This window comes from Dasypus novemcinctus, chromosome 21, assembly GCF_030445035.2.
Source record: "Dasypus novemcinctus isolate mDasNov1 chromosome 21, mDasNov1.1.hap2, whole genome shotgun sequence".
Lineage (NCBI taxonomy): Eukaryota > Metazoa > Chordata > Mammalia > Cingulata > Dasypodidae > Dasypus > Dasypus novemcinctus.
The window spans coordinates 24990742-25015296 of record NC_080693.1 but is presented as its reverse complement, the minus strand read 5'-3'; the positions used below and the strand labels follow the sequence as shown (position 1 = coordinate 25015296).

At 62.9% G+C, this 24555-nt stretch overlaps 3 protein-coding genes across 10 annotated transcripts; 2 read left to right on the top strand and 1 right to left on the bottom strand.

The window, feature by feature from the left end:
* The first annotated feature begins 377 nt into the window (after nt 1-377).
* KDM6B (lysine demethylase 6B) lies at nt 378-20763 on the top strand. Of its 8 annotated transcripts, none has more exons than XM_023588643.3 (24): nt 378-531; nt 7253-7370; nt 12089-12211; nt 12454-12597; nt 12687-12828; nt 13035-13133; nt 13240-13459; nt 13564-13656; nt 13750-13911; nt 13995-14174; nt 14266-14607; nt 14716-16886; nt 16995-17121; nt 17234-17339; nt 18156-18361; nt 18472-18536; nt 18614-18688; nt 18802-18950; nt 19094-19208; nt 19294-19481; nt 19592-19733; nt 20098-20224; nt 20315-20485; nt 20573-20763. In XM_023588643.3, the coding sequence occupies exons 5-24, from the start codon at nt 12692-12694 to the stop codon at nt 20594-20596; spliced, it is 4899 nt and encodes a 1632-aa protein (XP_023444411.2). In that variant the 5' UTR covers nt 378-531; nt 7253-7370; nt 12089-12211; nt 12454-12597; nt 12687-12691; the 3' UTR covers nt 20597-20763. The 8 variants fall into 8 exon arrangements, with proteins under 8 accessions (XP_023444411.2, XP_012380435.2, XP_071066436.1 ...); XM_012524981.4 differs by having other exon boundaries at nt 390-531; nt 12085-12211; XM_071210335.1 differs by lacking the exon at nt 378-531 and adding an exon at nt 2570-2695.
* A 1301-nt stretch (nt 20764-22064) lies between these two features.
* On the top strand, nt 22065-22846 carry TMEM88 (transmembrane protein 88). The gene is made up of 2 exons (XM_004458132.4): nt 22065-22325; nt 22444-22846. Exons 1-2 carry the CDS (start codon nt 22116-22118, stop codon nt 22711-22713), a joined length of 480 nt encoding a protein of 159 aa, XP_004458189.1. The 5' UTR covers nt 22065-22115; the 3' UTR covers nt 22714-22846.
* An 838-nt stretch (nt 22847-23684) lies between these two features.
* Nucleotides 23685-24493, bottom strand: NAA38 (N-alpha-acetyltransferase 38, NatC auxiliary subunit). Its single transcript, XM_058283573.1, has 3 exons — nt 24360-24493; nt 23990-24173; nt 23685-23848 (listed from the first exon to the last, which is right to left on the bottom strand). Exons 1-3 carry the CDS (start codon nt 24438-24440, stop codon nt 23736-23738), a joined length of 378 nt encoding a protein of 125 aa, XP_058139556.1. The 5' UTR covers nt 24441-24493; the 3' UTR covers nt 23685-23735.
* Nucleotides 24494-24555: the final 62 nt, after the last annotated feature.

Below are 24555 nucleotides of genomic sequence, written 5' to 3'. Positions count from 1 at the left end.
GGCTGCTGTTGAACCCAGAAAGGAGCGAGCCAAGTGGGGCGGCCTTGAGCGGAAAGGGGGCGTGACCGAGTGGGCGGGGCGGCGGGACCTAAAGGTGGGTGTGGCTAATCGGGGGCGTGGCTTGAGTGGGTAGGCGGGGCTTCCTATGGAAGGGCGCGTGATCTAAATGGAAATATAGGGGGTCTGTCAGGCAGGCACCAGGGCTGGACCTGGCATGCAGCTCCGGGAACCCGGTAGCCCGCACCCGGCATCCCACCCGGCACGGGCGCGGAGGCTGGCGGACGGGCTGCAGGCGGGGCGGAGCCGAGATAGGGACTTCAGCCGAGGAGGGGCGGGACCACGGGGAGGGGGCGGGGCCGGGGTGCGGCGGGGCGGGTGGGGAGCGGGACGGGTGTTTGTGTTGGAAAATCCAACTGCGCCACGGGGCGGAGCGGCCCCCCCAGCCCCGGTCTGGGAGACGGGGGGGGGGGGGCCGCTCGAGCCCCTGAGGGACCTTGGGGAACCTGGACACCTGGGACCCCCCAGAGCCAGGTAACGGGGAGCCGCGAGGGCGTTTGGAAACTGGGAAACCATCTCCGCGGAGGGGGGCGGGACGCCTGAGTCGCAGGAGGGGTAGAGCTGAAGATGGACATTTGGGTCTCGGGGACGGCACCGGGAAGAGGACTGGGGTGCAGAACATCCGGGTCTTCTAGGGCAGAGCAGGGCGGGGGTGGGGGAAGAGCTGGGAGGTAGATGTTGAGTGGGTTCCGGATGTCAAGAGGTGCCCGAAAGGACTCCCAGTCCCCTTTTGGGCTGGGGTTCCCCTTCTCGAAACTAGGGCGGGGAAGGGCAGGACCAAAGATCGGTTTGCAGGTCGGTCAGTGTGATGGCCCGTTGGGGTCACGTGGGGTCGGACAGGGACGCGTCTCAGGTCCGGGGCTCCCCAGTCTCCCTCCAGCCCTTGCTGATGAGGAGGGCTCTATCCTCCGCCCTGACCCTCACCCCAGGAGCCCCGATGGCCTCCCAGCTGCAGCCTTCACTGCCATCCCACTCCGGCCCTCTTCACCCCACTCTCCTCACCCAGCTAGTCTCCTCACCCCTGGTCCCGCCCCCACTCTGCGGCCCCCTGGTCCCTGGCCCCGCCGCGCTCGGGCCCTTCTCATGGCTGAACCTTCCCAACATCACCACGAGATGGCGAGGGCGAGACGCACACCCAGAGCTGAAGGTGGCGAAGGGTGGATGTGGCTGTGCCCGCAGCTGAAGCCCCCCGCCCGGCGTGAGGGAAAGGTGGGCTGAGGCCCTCCTCCGACTTCCCGTCATCCCAGTCCCCTCACAGGAAATTGTGGGCGGGAGGGCGAAGGGCGTTGGATGCGGAGGGGGCTGGGAACCCAGTCTCTGCTCTCGCCCGGGGTAAATAGCGGGGAAGGGGCACACGGGTTGGCTGCTAAGCAACGCAGATTCGTTTCCTGTCTGCTTGTGGCTTGTGGCTCTGACTTGGGGTGGGGGTTGGCCTGAGTGGGGGGCTGGGAGACTGAGGAAGGTGGAGGGCTGGTCGCCCGGGTCCCGGGATCAGGGAGAACCCCCGGGAGGTAGGAGGGAGACAGCGAGTTGCACAGAGGAGAAGGACTCGGTCGTTGTCTGGAAGGAGGCGGGACGCGGGCGCTCCGTTGGGCTCCCCTCCCGGGGGCTGCTTGCCGTGTTGCCGGAGTAACTGGAACCGGATTCCCGGACTCGCCTGTCCGCCCAATCCGCTCCAGCGGACGTCCCTTACATCAGGGTCTTAATAGCCAATGGGGAGGAGGCATTATAGAGCGACAGGAAGAGGGGAAAGGAGAGGGGTAGCTGCCGGGGACCCGCACGTGCACTCCCACACGCTCGCGCCCACTCCCCCACCCCGGCTGCACCCTAGAGCCCCCCCCTGCGCCTGCGCGAAGAGTCGCCCCCGCCCCCGGCACCCCCCGCGCCCCCGTCTGTGTTTGCAAACTAGCCCCGGGCTGCGCCCCTCGGCCCCTCCGCACCCAGATGTCTGGGTGGGTCTGCGCTCTTTCGCGGGACCTCAAGCCTATTAATGCCCCGCCTCGCGTGGGAGGTACAGGTTACCTGTTCCCCACCTCCCCCCAGCTGGCGCCCCGCGCTCCCAGGTGGGCTGGGCGGAGCTGTGGTTTCCGGCCCCACAAGCTCGGCTGCTGCCTTCCCCGGCTCTGGCTTAGGTTTGCCTCCCCGAGAGGCAAGAGAGGGTACGAGTGCACCTTCGCGAGGCGACCCGGCTCGGGCCAGGCGGCTGCCGGTGGCAGGGAAGGGGCGCTGCAGGGAAGTCCCGGACAGCACAAGAGACTTTTCCCGGGCCATCACGCCCCTTCTTCGAGCGAAATGCTCTTCTTTGATGTGCATCAAGACCCTTCCCACCCTAACGTTTTCTCCCCGCTTGCCCCGGTGTTCTTTGCGCCTCCCTTGGCTCCTTCCGGGCTCTGTCTGTCCCCATCTCCACTCGTCCTTCTCTGCCTCTCCCGGTTATATAACTCTTCCTCTCGCCGTGTCCTGGTTTCAACTCCACAGACTCCGCCCTGGAGCCGCGCGGGGAGGGGCGGGAGAGTTGGGGACCCAGACAGATCCGGGCTGGCGGCCCGGGCCACGGGCGATCCCGCAGATGGGAGACGAAACCTGCGGGACCGGGAGCCTCCGTCCTCCGCCCGAGGTCTCGCCCAGGAGAGAGAAGGCACAGTATCTCCGAGAGGCGTGTCGGGACTCCCGTCAGAAATGTGGGTAGCGAGGTCAGGGCTGGAGGCGGAGAGGAGGCGGCCAGAAGCCGGAGTCCCTGGGCCTGGAGCCCTAGTGGGGGGGGGGGGGGGCGGGGGGAGATAAAGGCAGGACGCCTGGGTCCCTTCTTCCTTCTCTTGAGTCCTCTAGGGTTCCCAGAATTCCTAAAGCTACTTCCCAGAAAGCTTAGCCAGCGGCCCCCACACCCCCTCCCGCCCCTTGGGGGTCGAAGGTCTGTGTTAGAGGTGGCCGGGGATGATGTCACCAGTGCACGTGCCCCGGGACGGTTGCCAGGCAATGAGGCCTCCTCCCCCTTCCACCCCTCCCCCCCTGCCCCGAGTCCGGTTCCAGTCCCGTGCCATCTCTTTCCCCTCTCCTTTCCCCGGCCTTAGCATCCTGCAGGTGGGAAACCCCGGCCTGGAATTCCGTGAGGGGGAGGGGCACGGGTGTGGTGTGGCTGGAAGACTTTGCCCCTTTGCTGGGCCCAGAGGACCCTGGGTCACTTTTCCCTGGATTGGCACGGAAGAGCTTTCTCAACAAGCCTCCTCCCCCTTTGAAAGAGCCTCCCAGCGGTGTGCTTTCCGTTCCACCTGCTGCACTGCTCAGTGTCCTATTGCCCCCTTTCCCCATTTTGACCTGAAGTGGGAGTGGTTGCAAGGAGCTAATTCCAGGAGAACAGCAGTGTGTGGTATGGGGGTTCCTTGGACACCAGCTCATCCCTGACTCCCCCTTCATCAGTGGGGCCCCCAACTGGGAGGAAAAGGGTCAGGAAGCAGTATTCGACTGAAAAGTCAAGGTCTACTCTTTTGAGGTGGGTGGGAACAACTTGCTCATCTTATTGGGGGTTGGAGAACAGAGAGGAGAGGGCCCACTTGATAGCTGTGGCTGCCCTTCCCTGTGGAGTGACGTTCTGGGTTTGGGGTTTGGGGGTGGTATTGGAAAAAATTGGTTTCTGCTTTTATGTACTTTAGAGCTTGGGCTGTCCGATGGGACCTGGGTTCCATTCCCAGTTCTGTCACTTAAAAGCAATTGGGTCTTGGAGGGGTCACAACCTCTCTGAGCCTCATATTCCTAATCTGCAAAATTTAAATATCAATACCTTCTTTCAAGACGGTTGGAAGGAAAAAAAATGAGATAATTTATGCAAAGCACTTAGCACAGAGCCTGGCACAGAGTGAACACTGAATGATGCTTGTTGTCATGAAATACTTATTATGAAATGGGGTTATCATTTTTATTATTATAGTAGGCAGGCCTGCTCCAAATTGCCAGGATCTTAGGAGTTCGTTAGGGAAGAGTGGAGAGTTTGTGTTAATTTGGTGTTGGTGTGGGGGTAGTGGTGGGCTGGGGATTAGCTTGGACTGCTTTGTATGCTTTATTTGATGAGGGCTTTAGTCAGATTGTTATTGCTTTCTTTAGGATTATTTCTTCCCCTCTTGGAGAAGAAACAGCTGACACTATTCCTTTGGCTGTGAAAATAAAATAATTGTATTGTGGTCCTTGGCCCTTGGTTTTGAAGCAAGACCCCAGTCCCCTCCCATGTTCTTCTCTGGAACCTTTTAATTTTGCAAAGGGACTCTACAGTTTCCCTTGCAGGGACAGGACTAGGCTGAGGGGTGTGTGAGGGGTTGGGGGTGGGTGGGTGGAGAGAGACTAGTGCTGGGGGCTGGGGGGGGGGGCGTGGGTAGTTAAAGGAAGAGACCGGAAGGGAGGAGGAGGGAGCCTGTTGGTGGGGAGGGAGGGAGGGGAGGAGGAGGTGGAGGAGGAGGAGGAGGAGGAGGAGGAGGAGGAGGAGGAGGAGGAGGAGGAGGGAGGGGGTTGGGGAGAGCCTGCTACAGTTCTTTGTTTGACTCCGGGACTCAGGGACGGGGAGGAGGAGGGAGGGAGGCAGAGGCTGCAAGCGCCGGGGCAGGCCCAGGAGGCAGAGGAGGGACCGTCTCCCCGCCCCCCCAGCCCCCACTTCCCCCCCCTGCTGCTCCCCCCTCCCTACCCGGACTCCGGGGGCACCGCCGGGGGACAGACACCCAGCAGGTAACCCTGGCCCGGCTCGCCCTCCCCGCTCTGATTTTCCTCCCACTCTCCCTGATGACCCCTTCCCCCGTTCCGTCGCCCCGTTTTCCCCGGGCCTTGCCTCGTTTCCCTGGCCCTCCTTGTTCCAGCTCCCCCACTTGGGCTTGTCGCCCGCTGGCCGCGCCGCCGTCTCGTGCAGCCGAACTGCCCTCCCCTCGCTCCACTGCCTGTGCGCCCCAGGTTTGGCCGCGGCACCTTCCCGAGCTCCATCGTCTCCTGGCTCCTCCAGGCCCTTGCTTCCCCTGCGACCTGTCCCCTGGGGCTCAGGGGAAGGAGGGAGTCCCTGTCCTTTTCTTGATTTCCCTAGTACCCCGTTTCTCCCCCCCCAAATCTGGCCCCCATCCTCCTTGGAGCACTCTCTTCGGGTGGGGAGAGAACCGGAATTTGGGGGGCCCTCTGGAGGGACAAGGGGCTGTGTGTCGTTGGGGGAAAGGAGCTGTGTGTGTGCGCGCTGGGTGGGGGTGGGGGTGGTTAGAGACCCGACCGCGGCTCTGTTGTCCCTTTAAATGGCCCTCACATTTCTGGGGACTCGTGGGGGGGAGGTGGCAAGCCGCCTGCCTGGGGGGGCAGGGCCCTCGGTTCGTCCACACCATCAGGGGTGGTAATGATTTAAAGGGACAGCTCTGGTGTGGCCGCTGCCACCCTGCGCTGGCAGGAGGGGGAGCCGGCAGGCCGTGTCTGGGAGGCCTGGCCGGCTGGCAGGGCATTCGAGGCTGAGTCTGTTATGGGGCCTGCCGGGTCTGGTTGGCGCTGCCGCCTGGGAAGGTGCAAGGAGGGGTGACAGCCTACCGTAGGGGAGGGGAGCACTCAGCCTGGGCTTTCTCCAGGGCCCCACCTTTGGGTCTGTGGACTCCTTGGTCAAGAATCCTTAAGTCCAAACTAAGGAGTCTGCGGCTACCAGGTGGGGGCCGCTGGCAGCTTTCCTTGTCAGCAACCTGGCCTGGGCACTTTGGAGCTGGCTTTTCAGCTTTCCCTTTTGTTGTTTGGCTTCGTGCACTAGAAAGCCCCAGCCCCTCCCCCAGCTCCCCCTTCCAGTCCACATGCCCCCCCCACCACCACCACACACACACCCACCCCAGCTGTTGGGCAGATGAATTACAGCCTCAGGGGCCAGGGCTGGTGAGGGATTAAAGCTCTGGGGCTGGCCCTTTAAATGGCTGTTGGCCCCTCCCCCACTCTGGTGTCCAGACACCCCACACACACCCCTCTGACCCTCCTTGGCTTCCCCCAACTCCTCCTCTTGGTCTATCCTGATGCCTGCCCACTTCCCTCTCTCTAGGCCAGACCTCCCCCTCCCCCCAACACACACAATCACAAACACCAATGCTACGGACTACACAAATACATTCCCTGATCCCACGTTCTGAGCATCCCTGTCCTGAGGGTTCCAGCCCAAGCACCTTCTCCAGCGGAAGGGCCTTGCCTGCCTGGCCTCCCCAGCTTGCAGCTGACCACTGCCTCCGGCTGGGCAGGGGGCCCTGCGTGGGTCAGAAATAGCACCTCCCTGGGGGCAGTGTCATCAGCAGCGGGGAAGCTTGCGGCACATTGCATCATGGAGGCTGGGGGCCAGAGGCCTGAGGCTCTGTGGTTGGGGGAAGGCTGGGGGCTGGAGCCGCTGGACTGGGAGCCCAAGTGTCTGGGTCCTCACAGGCAGTGAACTGTGGCTAAGGGAGCAGAAAGCTTAGGTCCCTGAGGAGTGAATCTGAGGTGAAGGCAGACTTGGGTCTGACCCCTGGATGGACACCTGATTCTTTGCCCTGGACTTCTGTTAAAAGACCTAGCTCCTCTCTCAGAGGACTGGGAGGGGAGGGAGGAAGCCTCTATCACTTTTTGGGCCACATAGAGGAAGGAGGTGATGGGGAAACAGGATATGGCCTTGGGGGGTGGTATGGAGGGAAGCTTGCAGCAGAGGCCACTGGCAGGCCCAGAGTCGCAATCCTTGCTGGAGAGGAAGGCTCCTCCCTGCTCGGCCCGTTCATCTTGTCCAGCCACCTCTGCTGCTCGCCAGGACCTGCCTGCACCGGCCTTCCGGCAAGGGGGCAGAGTCCAGAAGGTGGGGTTGACTGATAAGGTTGGGGAGGAGGCAGAGCTGGGGGAAGAAGATCCGCCTTGGACCAGGACTAAGGCTGACTTGGGTACAGGTGGCAAGGGCAGCTGGGCCTACTCTGGGGCCAGGGAGTCTACATTCCAGGCAGAAGTGGGATCCTGGGCTGGGTGTTCACTGGACTTCTGGAGATGGCAGAGCATGCCCCTCTTACTGCCTGGCCCAAGCTGCCTCCCAAAGAAGGTTTAGGATGACTTGGGGGAATGACTTCTGGTTACCACGGAAACAGAGTCTCCCATCCCATCTGACCACCAGAGCCAGGTTTCTCAGTGAGGTGCTATGGATAATGGGGAAATTCTCCAGCCTGAGACGGCCCACCTCTAACTGGCTTTTTTCTTTTAGGTTCCCCCAGGCACCATGCCAGCCCCATAGCACCGCCCACCCCACCCACTGTGGTCTGCTGCACACCATCGCTGGGGTGCTGGTTCCAATGAGACAGGGGCACACCAAACTCCAGCTGGTAAGTCCTGTCCCTGGATGTCCTGACCCCTCCCTCCACCAGTCCATCTCTGCCCCAGGTGCTTGAAGAGTGGTATGATCTGGATCGTGCCCACTCCTCAGAATGGTCCGGTCCAACTCTGAGTATCCCCCCACCATGTGGTGCTTGAGTGGTTCAGCCCTCCTGGTCTGCAGAGCTCCCTGTCACTGATGAATGGTTTGGCCCTGTACTTCAGGAGTCTCTCCACTACCACCAAAAACCTTCTTCCCTCAGTGCTTTAACTCAGTTGCTTATTGAATTGGATTATGCTAGGGTTTGCCAACTGGAAGGCAGATGTGAGATATTCTGGAGGAATTCTTCTCAGGGGGAGGAGGACTTTGCTCTTAGGAGTTGTTGAAAAATCTGGCTTGCCGAGGGTGTTTGGAAGTTGAGCTGGGGATATACTGGAGACCATTGCCACAACAACCTTTTGTTGCCATGGCAGTCTTGGCATCTCACCTTTCCTTCCAGATTCCTCTCTGCCCCTCTCTCTTCCTCACCGCACTAAAGCATTTGTCCTCCAAATCCTAAGTCTTCCTTCTCTTCTGCTTCCCTCTCTCCTTCTGCCCCATCTTTGCCTGAAACCCTGCTCCAGCACTTCCCCACTCCTCTGTAGGAGAAAGGAAGATGATCCCTAAGCCAGGGACTTAAGTTCTCCGAGTGTGTTACTCTCCCCCACTACTCACTGAGTTCTTTAGGAGTGGGAACTGTTTACTTCTGTATATATCTCAGTATTTGGCAGGATGGTTTACACATTGGGGTGCCTCAATGGATTTGTGTTGAGCGAATGTGTTGACTGAATGGGCTTCAATGCCAAGAAACCCACACTGTTCACTCTGGGATGTGCTGCATAGCCTCCTACCCACACATTCAGGATGGTAAGATGGGGTAGAGCTTGAGAAGCAAGCTGACCCAGGAAACAGCCTCTGAGGATAAAACCAAGAGAGGGAGAATGGGACAGAGGCAGTATAGAACAGGGGTCTGGAAAGAAGCCCAGCTCTTCCATTTATTTCCAGAATGACCTTGACCAAGTTACCTAATCTCTTTGGGTCTCAATTTCCTTATTTGTAAAATGGGGGTCATGAAAGTATGTAAGTCAGGATTTGGTGAAGGGTTAAAAAAAAAAAAGTGCATGTAAAGTCCTTAACACATGCCTGACACGTAATCAGTGTTGAGTGCTAGCAATTCTTGTCATAATGGGAGCCTCCAGTAGCTGTGAGGATAAGCAAGGATGTTGAGGAATGGGAAAGAGCTGGAAAACAAATAGACCTCCCCCACATCCTCTCAGTATTTGACTCAAACAGAAGGACCACCGATCCAGCAAGGTATCAGGACTCAGGGGAATGGGGCAGACAGTTGGTGGGGTGAGCCTTCTCCAGGGTTTTCCTAACCAGAGCATGGAACATGAAGGCAAACATAGAAGGGCATGTGCAGAGACACACGTGATCACGCAAGTGCAGAGGCAGACCCAGACAAAAGATAGAGCCAGGAGCCAGGCAGACACACAGACAGAGAGCCAGTCCCGCCGAGTCATGTAGACAGGGATAATGACAGGAACGCGTCAGACCCAGGCTCTGAGCAGATAATGCGGGTGCACGCGGAGACAGACACCGGGACCCACACACAGCAGACCTTGTCAGACAGACTGGGAACACAGCGCCCAGTCAGAGGCACACACAAGACCCGCAGTGACACATAGCGGGCCGGGGCCGGCACTGTCACTCCTCGGTGGGGGGCGGGAGGCCCCGGCAGCGGGGGAAGGCTGGGGAAGGGAATCCCGAGCGGGCGGCCTGCCCGGGTGGCTGAGTCACAGCGGAGCTCCAGCCGACGGCCCTCCCCCGCCCCCCGCCTCCCCCGCCGCCCCCCTCCCCAGGTAAGAACCTGGGCTGTAACCCCTCGCCTCCCCCAAGCAGCCAGCGGCGTGCGGCGCGGGGCCGAAGCCCGCCCCTCCTCGGCGCGTGTGCTGCGTGCCCGCTGAATGCCTGATGGGTAAACCCCGTCTGAGGGGTCTCGTCTTAGGCCTTTAAGTGAGTCTGCGTGCGCACGTCTGGCCCCTTACCCCGCGTCCCGCGAGCCAGGGGCCCTGGGCGGAGGGCCGCCTCCGGCCTCCAGCCCTGGGAGAGTTAAGTGGGTGTGATGGATGGAGTGGGTCTCTCCCCCGGCTCTGGGGGGAGGGGGGCGGTTAAAGCCCCGGAGCCCAGAGCCCGGATGGAGGGGGCGGGGCGGGGCTTTGCTGGGAGAGCCCGGATGGAGGGGGCGTGGCCTCGGCTGGAGTAGAATTAACCCTTTCAGAGCGGCCCCGCTCCCAGCCAGTGGGTCGGGTCGGGTCGGGTCGGGTTGGGTCGGGCCGGGAGGGACTGGAATGTCTGCCCCAGAAGTATACCGCGTTCCCAACCTGGCCGTGGCCGCGTGCGTTCACCTCTCGTCCGTCTTTGAGGAGTCTGGGGGTGTGTGTCTCCTCCCCTAGGGTAGTCCGGACACCGGGAGTCGGGGAGGGCTATTCCTGCCCCAAAGCGAGAGTGGAGGTGAGAGTGGACCGCAGGCCGGCGGGGGAACAGGTGTGCGCGCGGCGTCGGGGCTGCCCGGCGCGGGGGGGAGACGGGAGGGGAAATTCCGCGGGACCGGCGGTGAACCGTGTGTGGGCCGAGGAGTTGTGTCTGCCTCTGACTGTGTGTCTGTGTGTGCTCAGAGAGGCGGGGGCTGAGTCAGTGGGAACCGGGGAAGGTTTTCTGGGTGACTCATGCTCCCCCACCCCAAGCCTGAATCAGACCCCGGGGGAGGGCTTTGTTCGGGGGACGGTTGGGGCAGACAGGCGCCCGGGTCCCCGATGGGGACAAGGACCCGAGGTGGCTGGCGAGAGTGAGTGTGCGTTCAGAGTACAGGACATTTTTGTCCTCCAGTGAGGGCTGCTGTATTCCGCGGCCCGGCATGGGGGCCTGGGGATGAGGGTGGAGGATTAGGGGGCTGGAGGGGCAGGGAAAGCTGAGTCAGTTCCCCGTGGGAAGGGGAAGTGGCAGAGGGGAAGTGTCATCATCGCAGAAGGGGAAGCTGCGTTTCCTGGTAACTGGCAGCGCCCTCGGCATCACTTCCCAAGCAGGGGTCTGCCCCCCTCACGCCTGGTGCCCAGGTCTGCTCCGTGCTCCCCGAACTTGGGCGTGGGCAGCCGGCTAGGGCTGCCCTTGGCCGCAGTTAGGCGCCGCGCTTGGCCCCGACCTGGCCAATTGGTGGAAGGCTGTCCCCGGTACGGAGAGAGAGTCCTGACAGCCGCGGGACCGCAGCGCACGCCGAGACCCGCAGGGTCCGAGGCGCTTCGGCGCAAGCGGACGGCCTTGCCCCTGCGGAGGGAGGGCGGTTGTCACCAGAACCCCGCCTGCCCTCGTGGGATGGGTGGAAATTTCCCCGCAGCGCACACGGCTCTCAGCGAAGGCGAACTTTCCAGCCGCCCCCAGCCCCTCGCCGCGCTCTCCCCCGGCTTCCTGCCCGGCGCTCGCTCCAGCTGGAGCGCAGGCCCCGCCCCCGCCGCTTTGTGCTCGGCGCTCGCGTCTCGCCGCTCTTTGTACTGTAGACTCTCAATGGACCTGTCCCGGGAGCGGAGCCGGCTCCCTACCTGCGGGGACGCGGGGTAGGCGAGGAGGGGGCGCGGGCACGGAGCTCCTGCACTCCGAGAGGCGAGAAGGAAGCCTGGGGCTAAGGGAAGGTGCCAGGAGAGGAGCCCGCTGCGCCCGCCGTGGGCTGAGCCAGTCCCGACGGGACGGGGCGGGGTGGGGGGGCGAAGGAGGAAGTGAAACAGGCTCTGGGTTCTTTAAGGGAGTGGGCGGTGAGAGTGGGACAAGGGTGATGTCACCGCCCGTCGCCAGTCGGGCCCCGCCCTCCCTCCTCCCGAGGACCCCCCCCTTACACTTACACACACGGCTTCCGCTGCGCATGCAGCCACGTCACGGGCAACCCCCGAAATCCCCCCTCCCTTGGGGGGCGGGGGCCACGTGGGCCGTGGGGAACCGCGTGGCCCCGGCGGGGAAGGGCAGAGAGGATACGGGAGCCACGCGAGAGGGGCCACTCAGGACCGCGGTGCGCGACTTCTCAGAAGTTGGGGAACTGAAGGGGGTTTCGTTTGGGGGCTAGTCGGTATTGAAGACCTCCAGAGCCAGGGGAGGTGGAGCTGCTGGAGGTGGGTACGGGGCGGGGGGCTTGGCCGGGGGTTGGGGCGGGGTCGGGCGGGCTGGGGGTGCCCAGCGGCGCGGCAGGTTTGGGGGTCGTAGAGATCGCCGCGGCTGGCCGGCTCGGAGCAGTTCCTAGGGGCGCCTGCTCTGGGGAGGTCAGGTGCGGGGCGAGCAGGTGAAGTGAGGAAGGAGAGGGCGCCTTGGTCTGGGTTCCGCATCCGGGGGTCCTGAGAAGGCGGCGCAGGGGGACGTCTCGGGCGTTCGGGCTGGGGTCACCCGCGGCTCTGTGGATGCCTGGGGCATGCGGAGAGCGCCGTTCCCCCGGCCGGCGCGAGCTTGCGACTCGCCACCCTGACCGCACGAGTTCCCGACCCCGTTTGCCCCGCTGGCCGTGTTGTCAGGTCCCAGACTGGGACCCTGGGTGGGAGCTGCGGGGTCACAGCGGGGTCATCCCGGGTCGAGCCCGTCCGACCGGCTTCGCCGCCCCTCCTCCCGGCCGCTGCGGGCCGGGCTAACCTCGCTCCCATTGGTCCCAGCCAGGCTGTTACTGAGGCGGAGACCCGAGTGATGATTGGCTTTGGGGAGAGAGAGGAAGTCCTGTGATTGGCCAGATCCCTGGAGCTCGTGACGCTATAAGTGAGAGGACGCTCCCACCGAGGCTGGGTAAGCGGCCGCAGTGTGGCCGGTGGGTCCCGTGTTCCGACTGGAAGCCGGACAGTGCAGGCACCCTGTCCCACTGACCCGCCATCCCGCTCCTTGCCATTCTCCTGGGGCTCGAGGGCGGGCTTCCCCTTGGGGACAGCCAAGGCTCGGTTCGCTGCCTGGATGACAGACCTGCCGGTGCCCCAGCCTCCCCGGCTGCGTGCTGGCCAGCCTCTGACGCCTTTCTCCCCTTCTCTCTGTAGAATTTGCTGTGAAGGACCCTGGGCGTCCATCTGGGGGCAGTGGGCGCTCTTGTCAGAGCGGCTGGAGCCGGACCATCGCCCTCAGAGAGCTGGGGCAAGGGGCCCTGCCCGATCTCCAGGGCTCCTGGGGCCACTGCTGACCTGGTGAGGGAAACGCTGGGGCTGGGTAGGCCCGGCGGGCATTGTCAGCTCTGGCCGAGCTCCCAGTTCCACGTGGTCTCTTCTCAACTCAGGCTGGATGCATCGGGCAGTGGACCCTCCAGGGGCCCGCGCTGCACGGGAAGCCTTTGTCCTTGGGGGCCTGAGCTGTGCTGGGGCCTGGAGCTCCTGCCCGCCCCATCCCCCTCCTCGTAGCACATGGCTGCCTGGAGGCAGGTGAGACTTGGGCCTTCTCTACCTCTGTCTCCAGGCACTCTTCTTCCCCTATCTCCTGTTCCTCTCATCCTCTTTGTCATTCTTTGTGGGTTACAGCCTTAGTGCAGTCCTCGGATTCTTTCTCTTGTTCCCCTAGTTCCTTCTTTCCTAGGTGGGGATAAGATTGCCCTATCTAACTGAACATAACAGACCCCTTTTCCTTCCAGGTGCTCAGCCAGCATTGGGCAGCCCCCTCTCTCTGCTCCCTTACCCCCTTCACATGGCAGTAGCTCCGGGCACCCCAACAAACCATATTATGCCCCAGGGTGAGTGGGGGATTCAATGGTGCAGGGAGTGGGAGGTAGAGCTGGGGTCTTCAGAGAGGCCCGTTTGCTTCCTAAGCCTGACCTCCCAGTGCCATCTGCTGTGTAGGACACCCGCCCCAAGACCCCTGCATGGGAAGCTGGAATCCCTGCACAGCTGTGTGCAGGCATTGCTGCGGGAACCAGCCCAGCCAGGGTTGTGGGAACAGCTTGGGCAGCTATACGAGTCAGAGCACGACAGCGAGGAGGCCATACGCTGCTACCACAGCGCCCTTCGATATGGAGGAAGCTTCGCTGAACTGGGTCCCCGCATTGGCCGATTGCAGCAGGTGGGACAGGGTAGAGGCTGGAGGCTGGAGGCTGGGATTGGGCCTTCTGGCCCAGTGCCCTGCATCATGTCTGTCTCTGCCCTGAACCTACCTCCTCCCCCCAGGCTCAGCTCTGGAACTTTCATGCCGGCTCCTGCCAGCACCGAGCCAAGGTCCTGCCCCCTCTGGAGCAAGTGTGGAACTTGTTGCACCTTGAGGTGAGGCTGGAGCTCTAGGGCTGGGTGGGCTAGGGAGGAGGGCCAGGCCACACCTGCACCTGTGCCATCTTCTGGCCTCTCTTTTCACCTTAGCACAAGCGGAACTATGGGGCCAAGCGAGTTGGTCCCCCTGTGAAGCGAGCTGCTGAACCCCCAGTGGTGCAGCCTGTGCCTCCTGCAGCACTCTCAGGCTCCTCAGGGGAGGAGGGCCTCAGCCCTGGAGGCAAGCGCAGGAGAGGCTGCAACTCTGAGCAGGTATGGTTGGAGATGGGTGGGCAGGCAGTGAGCGCGCAGGTCTGGGGCAGCAAGTGAAATCCTTACCCCCTCTTCTCCCCCAGGCTGGCCTTCCCCCAGGGCTGCCGCTGCCACCGCCACCATTACCACCACCACCACCACCACCCCTTCCTGGCCTGGCCACCAGCCCCCCATTTCAGCTGACCAAGCCAGGGTTATGGAACACCATGCATGGAGATGCCTGGGGTACTGAGCGCAAGGGTTCAGCACCCCCAGAGCGCCAGGTGAGCCCCTCTCTCTGTTGCCCCTCACCTCTTACCTGTAAGTCCCCATGCCCTCAGTTTCTCACCTCTTGTCCTCATTTTCTTCCTGAAGGAGCAGCGGCATTCGCTGCATCACCCGTATCCATACCCAGCTCCAGCGTACCCCACACATCCCCCTGGCCACCGACTGGTCCCGGCTGCACCCCCAGGCCCAGGCCCCCGCCCCCCAGGAGCAGAGAGCCATGGCTGCCTGCCTGCATCCCGTCCCCCCGGAAGTGACCTTAGAGAGAGCAGAGTTCAGAGGTCGCGGATGGACTCCAGCGTTTCACCAGCAGCAACCACCGCCTGCGTGCCTTACGCCCCTTCCCGGCCCCCCGGCCTCCCTGGCACCACCAGCAGCAGTAGCAGCAGCAGTACCACCGGCCTCCGGGGCATGGAGCCCAGCCCAGCCATTGTGAGTGATGGCAGTGGGGGCAGGGGTGGAGCCGAGGGGCTCGGGGCTTGGGGCGGAGCTGGTGGGAAGCTGAGCACTGACTCTCCCACCCCATACTTGGATTTGCAGCCCGGCGCTGATCATTACCAAACTCCCACGCTGGAGGCCTCCTCTCACCAGGGCCGCCTGGGGCCCTTGGCACACAGCAGTCGGAAACCGTTCCTGGCGGCCTCCGCCGCCACTCCCCACCTGTCCCTGCCATCGGGGCCCTCCTCGCCCCCTCTGCCCCCCTGTCCTCGCCTCCTGCGCCCCCCACCCACCCCTGCCTGGCTGAAGGGCCCGGCCTGCCGGGCAGCCCGAGAGGATGGAGAGATCTTAGAGGAGCTCTTCTTCGGGGCTGAAGGACCTCCCCGCCCTCCCCCCCCACCTCTCCCCCACCGTGAGGGCTTCTTGGGGCCTCCAGCCCCGCGCTTTTCTGTGGGCACTCAGGATTCGCACACCCCTCCCACTCCCCCGACCACCAGCAGCAGCAGCAACAGTGGCAGCCACAGCAGCAGCCCGCCCGGGCCTGTGCCCTTCCCCCCACCTCCCTATCTGGCCAGAAGTATGGACGCCCTTCCCCGGCCCCCCAGCCCGTCACTGAGCCCCCGGGACCCACCCCTTGCCCCGCTGACTCTTGCTCTGCCTCCAGCCCCCCCTTCCTCCTGCCACCAAAATACCTCAGGAAGCTTCAGGCGCCCGGAGAGCCCTCGGCCCAGGGTCTCCTTCCCAAAGACCCCCGAGGTGAGGCCGGGGCCTTCCCCCAGCCCCCTGAGTAAAGCCCCCCAGCCTGTGCCACCCGGGGTCGGGGAGCTGCCTGCCCGAGGCCCGCGACTCTTTGATTTCCCCCCTACTCCGCTGGAAGACCAGTTTGAGGAGCCAGCCGAATTCAAGATCCTACCCGACGGGCTGGCCAACATCATGAAGATGCTGGACGAGTCAATCCGCAAGGAGGAAGAACAGCAACAGCAGGAGGCAGGCGTGGTCCCCCCGCCACCCCTGAAGGAGCCCTTTGCGCCTCTGCAGCCTCCATTCCCCAATGACACAGCCCCAACCACCACTGCTGCTGCCACCACCACCACCACCACGACCACCACCACCACCACCCAGGAAGAGGAGAAGAAGCCACCACCAGCCCTGCCACCACCACCGCCTCTAGCCAAGTTCCCTCCGCCACCCCAGCCACAGCCGCCACCACCCCCGCCAGCCAGCCCGGCCAGCCTGCTCAAATCCTTGGCCTCTGTGCTGGAGGGACAAAAGTACTGCTACCGGGGGACTGGAGCAGGTGTTCCCACCCGGCCTGGGCCCTTGCCTGCCACTCAGTATTCCCCCAGCCTCCCATCAGGTGCTACTGCCCTGCCACCCACCTCCACGGCCCCTAGCGCCCAGGGCTCCCCAAAGCCCTCCGCTTCCTCGTCATCTCAGTTCTCTACCTCAGGCGGACCCTGGGCCCGGGAGTGCAGGGTGGGTGAAGAGCCAGCCCCGGGTCCCACAACCCCTGCCCCGCCACCCCCACCCCTGCCGCTGCCCCCTGCCCGCTCTGAGTCCGAGGTGCTAGAAGAGATCAGCCGGGCTTGTGAGACCCTGGTGGAGCGGGTGGGCCGGAGTGCCACAGACACAGTGGACACAGTGGACAGAGCAGACCCAGCTGACAGCGGGACTGAGAGGCTGCCGCCTCCTGCTCAGGCCAAGGAAGAGAGTGGGGGGGTGGCGGCGGCAGCTGGGCCAGGCAGCAGCAAGCGGCGGCAGAAGGAGCACCAGAAGGAGCACCGGCGGCACAGGCGGGTGTGTAAGGACAGCGTGGGGCGGCGGCCCCGGGAGGGCAGGGCCAAGACCAAGGCCAAGGCCCCCAAAGAAAAGAGCCGCCGAGTGCTGGGGAATCTGGACCTGCAGAGCGAGGAGATCCAGGGTCGTGAGAAGGCCCGGCCTGAGCTTGGTGGGGCCTCCAAGGCCAAGCCACCCGCCACTCCTGCTCCCACACTGGCTCCCGCGCCTTCTACCCAGCCCACACCCCCATCAGCCCCTGTCCCTGGGAAGAAGGCTCGGGAGGAAGCCCCAGGGCCACCGGGCGTCAGCCGGGCTGACATGCTGAAGCTGCGCTCGCTTAGCGAGGGGCCCCCCAAGGAGCTGAAGATCCGGCTCATCAAGGTAGAGAGTGGTGACAAAGAGACCTTCATCGCCTCTGAGGTGGAGGAGCGGCGGCTGCGCATGGCAGACCTCACCATCAGCCACTGTGCCGCTGACGTTGTGCGTGCCAGCAAGTGAGTTCGGGGCTGTCACCTGTGGGGCTCCCCCTGTTGGTCCAGGGGATTGGCTCCTTGTCCCCATCCTCTTGGTGTATCTGTCCTCACCCCACCACTGTCCCACAGGAACGCCAAGGTGAAAGGGAAGTTTCGGGAGTCCTACCTTTCCCCTGCCCAGTCTGTGAAACCGAAGATCAACACTGAGGAGAGGCTGCCCCGGGAGAAACTCAGCCCACCCACACCGAGCATCTATGTATGTGTGCCATCTGTGCTCAGGACTCCCCCACCCAGGGCCTTGAGGTGTGCTTGGGGCGCTTTGAGCCCGGGACAGGGCTCTGACCCCAGCCTCCTCGGTCCTCCCTCAGCTGGAGAGCAAACGGGACGCCTTCTCCCCAGTGCTGCTGCAGTTCTGTACAGACCCCCGCAACCCCATCACCGTGATCCGGGGCCTGGCAGGCTCCCTGCGGCTCAGTGAGTTTGGGGCATAGAGAAATGCAGGGAGGGCAGCAGGGGTCTGGGGCTGCTTGGTCCCTCTGAGAAGACGCAGGACAGTGGCTCTTAAGGAGCTCTCTTCCTCAGTCCCACAGGCCAGGTGTGAGGAGTGCTCTGGTATGCTAGATCAGCCAGCCTCAGGCTTTCTCCCATCTGTCCATCTCCCAGCAGTGGGCAGGGGGGAAGGGATGTAGCGCAGGGTCTGTATAGTCAGTGCAGGCCACTTCTCATTTTCTTGGTGATTAAGGAGAAGAATACAGATTTGTAGAAAACCCCTACTAGACCCATGGTTTGGGGCTTTCTCTCTCCTTAACCTTTTATTATGCAAAATTTAAGATATGTACAAAGTAGAGGAAATAGTTGAAAAAAGTAAAGGTCAACCTGGTTTCCTCTATACCTGTGGCCTCCTCTGTACCCATTGCCATCTCCCTACCCCCGCCACAGAGTTATCAGAAGCACATTTCAGGTTCTCGCTTGACTAAATCTTTAAGTGAACCCAGCGATAACGAAGCTTCCACTCACTGAGTGCTGACTTGGTGCTCCGGTGCACAGCTGAAGACTCGCAGAGGGACTGGGGCGTGGAGCAGCTGTGGGGTAGAGGGCTGCTGAGGTCCCCATCAAGGCCAGGCCCTGGGAGGGCCAGCCTGCCTAGCTTCCCATGGGGCTGCGGCTCCCTTCTCTTCCTTAAGCCTGAGAGTCCCATTCAGAGGCTGGTGGCAGTAGGAAGGGAAAGGGTGAGTCGGGCCCTTGCTCCCTGCCCTCTGCCCCGACGCCCTCCTCGGCCCTCCCTCGCAGACCTGGGCCTCTTCTCCACCAAGACGCTGGTGGAGGCGAGTGGCGAGCACACCGTGGAGGTGCGCACACAGGTGCAGCAGCCCTCCGATGAGAACTGGGACCTGACGGGCACCCGGCAGATCTGGCCCTGCGAGAGCTCCCGTTCCCACACCACCATTGCCAAGTACGCGCAGTACCAGGCCTCCTCCTTCCAGGAGTCCCTGCAGGTGAGAGCCGAGCATGGGCCGAGTCAGGGTGCGGGAGCAAGAGAGGTGGCTGGGGGGAGAGCCCCTGGAATGCCGCTGACCCAGGCCTGGCTTCTCCTCTGGCTGAGCAGGAGGAGAAGGAAAGTGAGGACGAGGAGTCGGAGGAGCCAGACAGCACCACAGGAACCCCTCCTAGGTACGGCCTTGCCCTCCCCTTCCTGACCCTTTCCCTTCCCTTTTTGCTTCCCCGCCAACCTGTGCTCTTCACTGCAGCAGCGGCACCCCAGACCCGAAGAACCACCACATCATCAAGTTTGGCACCAACATCGACCTGTCAGATGCCAAGCGGTCAGTGGGCAGGGGCCGGGGCCAGCAAAGTAGGGGCCGGAGTTTTGCTAGGCACAGAGGGCCAGGGGTGGCCAGGAACCCTGCTCACTTTTGTTTTCCTCTCACCCCTGCAGGTGGAAGCCCCAGCTGCAGGAGCTACTGAAGCTGCCCGCCTTCATGCGGGTAACGTCCACGGGCAACATGCTGAGCCACGTGGGCCACACCATCCTCGGCATGAACACTGTGCAGCTGTACATGAAGGTCCCGGGCAGCCGGACGCCAGGTGCGCTCCCCGCCTGCGCGCCGGGCCGGTGCTCTGGGCGCCGACGGCCTCTGCCGCCAGCCAATGAGGGGCGAGGGGCAGGGCTGTCGCGGAGCTCGGGCTCCGATCTGGCCCACCAAGTCGTTCTCTGTCGCCTCCTGCAGGCCATCAGGAGAACAACAACTTCTGCTCGGTCAACATCAACATCGGCCCAGGCGACTGCGAGTGGTTCGCGGTGCACGAGCACTACTGGGAGACCATCAGCGCCTTCTGCGACCGGTGCGCGACGCCCTCCGTCGTTCGGCCGTTTGCGCCCTGCCCCTGGGTCCCCAAATACCCACCTGACCCTGTGCCCATCCTGCAGGCACGGCGTGGACTACCTGACGGGTTCCTGGTGGCCAATTCTGGATGACCTCTACGCCTCCAATATCCCTGTGTACCGCTTTGTGCAGCGCCCTGGAGACCTCGTGTGGATTAACGCAGGGACCGTGCACTGGGTGCAGGCCACCGGCTGGTGCAACAACATCGCCTGGAACGTGGGGCCCCTCACCGGTGAGAGGGTGGGGCTCGTGGGAGTGAGGCCGGTGGGGGCTGGGCTTGCTGGAAGGGGCGGGGCTTGGGGGCTGTGTGAGAATTCTGCGGTGACCCGCCCCTGCCTGCAGCCTATCAGTACCAGCTGGCCCTGGAACGATATGAGTGGAACGAGGTGAAGAACGTCAAGTCCATCGTGCCCATGATTCACGTGTCCTGGAACGTGGCTCGTACTGTCAAAATCAGCGACCCAGACTTGTTCAAGATGATCAAGTGAGGGCTTTGTGTGGGTGGGAGCCCATCTCTGCCGGTCTCTCTCCTTGCTGGTGGCCTGCCCATCTGACTGCCCCATCCCCACCTGCCCCTCCATCCCTGTCTCCCGTGTGCCAGGCACCATTACATGCTGGGATACGGCGGTGGGAGAGGTTGTCGGGTCAGTGCTCTCCTGAGCTTTATTTTGCAATAGTCCCAGTAAACAAAAGCCAAATGCAGTTTCACCTGTGACAGATGCTCTCTTGAGGAAAGCCCAGGACAGGGAAGTTGGCCCAGGCGTGAAGGGGGAAGGCCTCCTGGGAGAGGGCTCAGAGCTGAGGTCTGGGATGGCTGTGCCCTGACTCCCCATCTCTCCGCTTCCCAGGTTCTGCCTGCTGCAGTCCATGAAGCATTGCCAGGTGCAGCGGGAGAGCCTTGTGCGGGCAGGGAAGAAAATCGCCTACCAGGGCCGGGTCAAGGACGAGCCCGCCTACTACTGCAACGAGTGCGACGTGAGTGGACCCGCGCCGCGTCTCCCGCTCGCTCCCGCGGGGTGCCCCCAGCGCCGTTATCCCGTGACTGCCCCCTCCTCCTTGCCCTAGGTGGAGGTGTTCAACATCCTGTTCGTGACGAGTGAGAACGGCAGCCGCAACACGTACCTGGTGCACTGCGAGGGCTGTGCCCGGCGCCGCAGCGCGGGCCTGCAGGGCGTGGTGGTGCTGGAGCAGTACCGCACGGAGGAGCTGGCCCAGGCCTACGACGCCTTCACGCTGGTGAGGTCCCAGGCGGGGGGCGGGCCGGGGGCGGGCGGCTGCCAAGGGTGGGCCGAGCCCTGAGCCCCCGCCGCTCTCTGCCCGCAGGCCCCCGCCAGCACGTCGCGATGAGGCCGGACGCCCCGCCCGCCTGCCGCCGGGGCAGGGCGCCGCGGGGCCACCAGCACACGCCTGGGCTGGACCTAGGTCCCGCCGCGGGCCGGGAAGGGGTCGGGCCCAGCCCTTCCACCCCATTGGCAGCTCCCCTCACTTAATTTATTAAGAAAAAAAAATTTTTTTAACAAATAAGAGGAAAAAAGGAAAAAAAAAAAAAAAAAACGGGAGGCGGGGGAGGGGGCGGGCAGCTCCTCGCCCGCCGGCGCCTCCCCTCACCGACTTTGGCCTTTCTAGCAGCAGACACAAGGACCAGGCTCCGGCGCGGCGGGGGTCACATACGGGTTCCTCACGCCTGCCAGCCGCCGCCCGGCGCCGAGTGCGCGGCGCGTGTGTACATAGACGTTGCGGCAGCCGAGGTTTCTAATGAGATTCTTTCTATGGGCTTTACCCCTCCCCAGAACCCTTTTTTACTTCCGATGCTAGCTGTGACCCCTGTACATGTCTCTGTTTATTCACTTGGTTATGATTTGTATTTTCTGTTTTTTTGGTTTTAATTTATAACAGTCCCACTCACCTCTATTTATTCATTTTTGGGAAAACCCGACCTCCCGCACCCCCAAGCCCGCCCACCCGCCCCTCCCGGGACCGCCCGCCCCGGGCCCTCCCTGCGCCCCAGTGTGTCCGGGCCCGCCTGTCCGCCTCCGCCCGCCCGCGGCTCCAGCCGGGCGCTCATGGTGCTCAAACCCGCTCCCCTCCCCGACGTCCTGCACTTTCTCGGACCAGGCCCCCCACTCCCGACCCGACCCCGACCCCGCCTGAGGGTGAGCGACTCCTGTACTGTAGGGGAAGAAGTGGGAACTGAAATGGTATTTTGTAAAAAAAATAAAATAAAATAAAAAATTTTAAAAGTTTTAAAGAAAAGAACTATGAGGAAAAGGAACCCCGTCCTTCCCAGCCCCGGCCAATTTTAAACACGGACTTTTTTTTTTTTTTTCTTAAGTGTGAAAACAGCCCAGGGCCAGGGCATCACTGGGGCAGGGACACCCCTGGGTTTCTCTGGGGCTTTATTTTGGTGGGTTTTTGTTTTGTTTTGTTTTTTCTCCTCCACGCTGGGGCTGCGGAGGGGTGGGGGGTTTACAGTCCCGCCCCCTCGCACTGCACTGTCTCTCTGCCCCAGGGGCAGAGGGGTCTTCCCACCCTACCCTTATTTTCGGTGATTTTTGTGTGAGAATATTAATATTAAAAATAAAAGCAGAAAAAATCCTGGTTTTGGCCACGTGCTGGTGATGGCAGGGCGAGCTCTGGGAGGGGGCGGCAGGGCATGATTGATGGGTGGGGAGGGACGGCAGGGCGAGGGCGAGCCCCTCCCCGGAGGCGCCTGTGGAATGTCCAGAGCTCTGCTCCTCGGGATGGGGGTGCCTAATCCTAGAGCTGCATTCCAGGATAAGGGGGGGTGGCAGGAGGCCGGGCCGGGGGAGGGGCTGATAAAAGGGCTATAAGGGCTGCGGACCAGGCGGGCGGGAAGCAGCGGGCCATGGCGGATGTCCCCGGGGCACAACGACCGGTGCCTGGCGGCGGCCCTGAGCCCCGGGACCCTCTGGACTGCTGGGCCTGCGCTGTGCTGGTAACGGCCCAGAACCTGCTGGTGGCTGCCTTCAACCTGCTCCTGCTGGCTCTGGTTCTGGGGACCATCCTGCTACCCGCTGTCACCATGCTGGGCTTCGGCTTCCTCTGTCACTCCCAGGTGAGCGTGGGTGTGGGTGGTGAGGCTGGTAATGGGGGGTCTCTGGGCCACAACTCCTCCTCTCCCCATGCACAACCGGCCCAAGTCCGCCAGGGCCTGACACCGCCTTCTCCCCCAGTTCCTGCGCTCCCAGGCACCCCCTTGCACCGCGCACCTGCGGGACCCGGGCTTCACAGCCCTGCTGGTCACCGGCTTCCTGCTCCTCGTGCCGCTGCTCGTGCTTGCCCTGGCCAGCTACCGACGCCTCTGCCTGCGCCTCCGCCTGGCCGACTGCCTCGTGCCCTACAGCCGAGCCCTCTATCGGCGCCGGCGCACCCCGCAGCCGCGGCAAACCCGGGCCACGCCAGGGTCCCAGACCCTTCCCGCATCAGGAAAGGTCTGGGTCTGAGGACTCTCCATTCAAAAACAACCCTGACGACTACCCTTACTCCGTCGGCCCTTGGCCTGGAAAGCCCGGGATACCTGCCCTGTCCCCGCTCCTGCCAGAGCCGGTCCCCGCAGCCCTCTGAACAGCAGCGTCGTTTGTGGACCCAGTGCTGGTGAAAAGTCGTCACACCCCCGGAAAACTCACTTCCCACATCTAAACCCTGAACATCTGGGCTGGACCCTGCACACACAGGCCCCTTCATTGTGAATACGACAACTGAACCTGTGCCCTCCCTCCTGGAGCAGCTACTCTAGCATTTACGGGGCTGGGGAGGGAGCGGCTGGGGAGGGAGGCGGGGCCGGAGAAGGCGTGATCACACATCAATAAAGAATTGAAGAAGCAAATGCGCTCCAGAGATCTGGTGAACATTGGGGCGGCAAAAATACTACCACCCCGGTCCTACGTCCGGGAGCAGGGAAACAACGCGTGCGGGATTACACGTGCGCGGATGGGACATCCTTCGGCATCCGCCTTCCCTTATCGCATTTAGCACATCCTTCCTGAATAGATCCCAGAGCTCTGTCCCTGGCCTCAGGGTCACCTCCTCCATCAATAGAGTGGAAGGGGCCCGGGTCTCGGTCGCTTGCCCTGCTCCCCTTGGGGACCGGAGCCCGTTCTCTGACCCCAGCTCAAAGGAACTCGGTGTTGCCAGGCCGGAGAGGGAAACAATGGGTCTTCCGGAGCCGGATGAAACCCCCTCCCGGCCACAATCCTGGAGCAGCGTGGGAGGGAAGAAGCAGGGGCCCACCCTGGGGGCTGTTTATCCGCAGCTCAGCCGGTCCCCCATCCCCACCTCCGAACCCGAGGTAACCTTTGGTATCTCCAGACGTCCAGGTTGGGGAAAGAGGGTTGGGACCTCAGATAATTCCCTTCCTCTAGGAGTGGGGCATGCAACCCCCTGCCCAGGCATCGCGGCTATACGTAGTCACAGGCCGCTTCCATCACAGATTTAATGAGGTCTGGGTGACACGCTCGATTCGTGATCAGAGATACGGAGGACCCGCCAGGCTCTCCCTTTGCACCTCAATAGAAACGATGTGGTGTCCAGGTACCATGGCCAGGCCCAGCACACGGGGCTCCCCGGCAGAGAAGGAATCTGGAAAGAAGGGTCGGAACATCAAGGAAGCAGGCCAGGGTCAGCCCCGCCCTTTCTGACCCACGACTCAAGGGATGCAGCCGGGGCCTGAAGGAAAAAAGGGCCTTCCGCGAGGCCCGGCTGCATTCCTCGGACACTGACCCGACGGCTTGAGGAACTCTTGCGCTGAGCCCAGGATGACATTGCAATCGCGGTCGGTGCAGAGGAAGCAGCCGACCAGTGTTCGCCCGTCTGTCATGCGAATGCGCATGGTCTTGTTGAGCAGCGCCTCCAGCTGCTGGCGGGCGCGCGCAGCCGGCGAATCCTCGCGCTCTCCGTCCGAGTCCTGCGCGGGGCGGGACACGCGCTCAGACCGCGCAACCCCAGCTGCCCGCCCGCCAGTCGGCGGAACCACAGCTCCCGGCAGCCCGCGGGGCGCTCCCACGAAGCCCGGAAGCGGCAGTCCCTCCCGCCCGTCCCCCCGCTTGCTGCTCGATTGCCCCTCAATCCCAGAACCCGAGCTCGCGCTAACCCCGGCGCTGGAGCTGCTCTGACGCCGGCTGCAACAGCCATTCTCTTCTCGCAGCAGCATGGTCGGCCCAGCTCCGGCCATTTGCCCTGGGGCCTTCTTCAGGCCCTTCAACTTCCTGAGAACCTTTCGAGTCCAGTGGTCTGAGATCTCGCGAGCTCTCCCGACCACTTTTCTTTCGCGAGATCACCTCTTCTCC

What these genes read in the sequence shown, in the direction of transcription:
- KDM6B (XM_023588643.3), top strand. Translation starts at nt 12,692, where the DNA reads ATGCATCGGGCAGTGGACCCTCCAGGGGCCCGCGCTGCACGGGAAGCC. An exon ending in GACGTTGTGCGTGCCAGCAA is followed by an intron (nt 16,887 to 16,994) that starts GTGAGTTCGGGG and finishes ACTGTCCCACAG; the next exon opens with GAACGCCAAGGTGAAAGGGA. An exon ending in GGCAGGCTCCCTGCGGCTCA is followed by an intron (nt 17,340 to 18,155) that starts GTGAGTTTGGGG and finishes CCTCCCTCGCAG; the next exon opens with ACCTGGGCCTCTTCTCCACC.
- TMEM88 (XM_004458132.4), top strand. Translation starts at nt 22,116, where the DNA reads ATGGCGGATGTCCCCGGGGCACAACGACCGGTGCCTGGCGGCGGCCCT. An exon ending in GCTTCCTCTGTCACTCCCAG is followed by an intron (nt 22,326 to 22,443) that starts GTGAGCGTGGGT and finishes CTTCTCCCCCAG; the next exon opens with TTCCTGCGCTCCCAGGCACC.
- NAA38 (XM_058283573.1), bottom strand. Translation starts at nt 24,440, where the DNA reads ATGGCCGGAGCTGGGCCGACCATGCTGCTGCGAGAAGAGAATGGCTGT. An exon ending in AGAGCAGCTCCAGCGCCGGG is followed by an intron (nt 24,174 to 24,359) that starts GTTAGCGCGAGC and finishes CGCCCCGCGCAG; the next exon opens with GACTCGGACGGAGAGCGCGA. An exon ending in AGAGTTCCTCAAGCCGTCGG is followed by an intron (nt 23,849 to 23,989) that starts GTCAGTGTCCGA and finishes CCTTCTTTCCAG; the next exon opens with ATTCCTTCTCTGCCGGGGAG.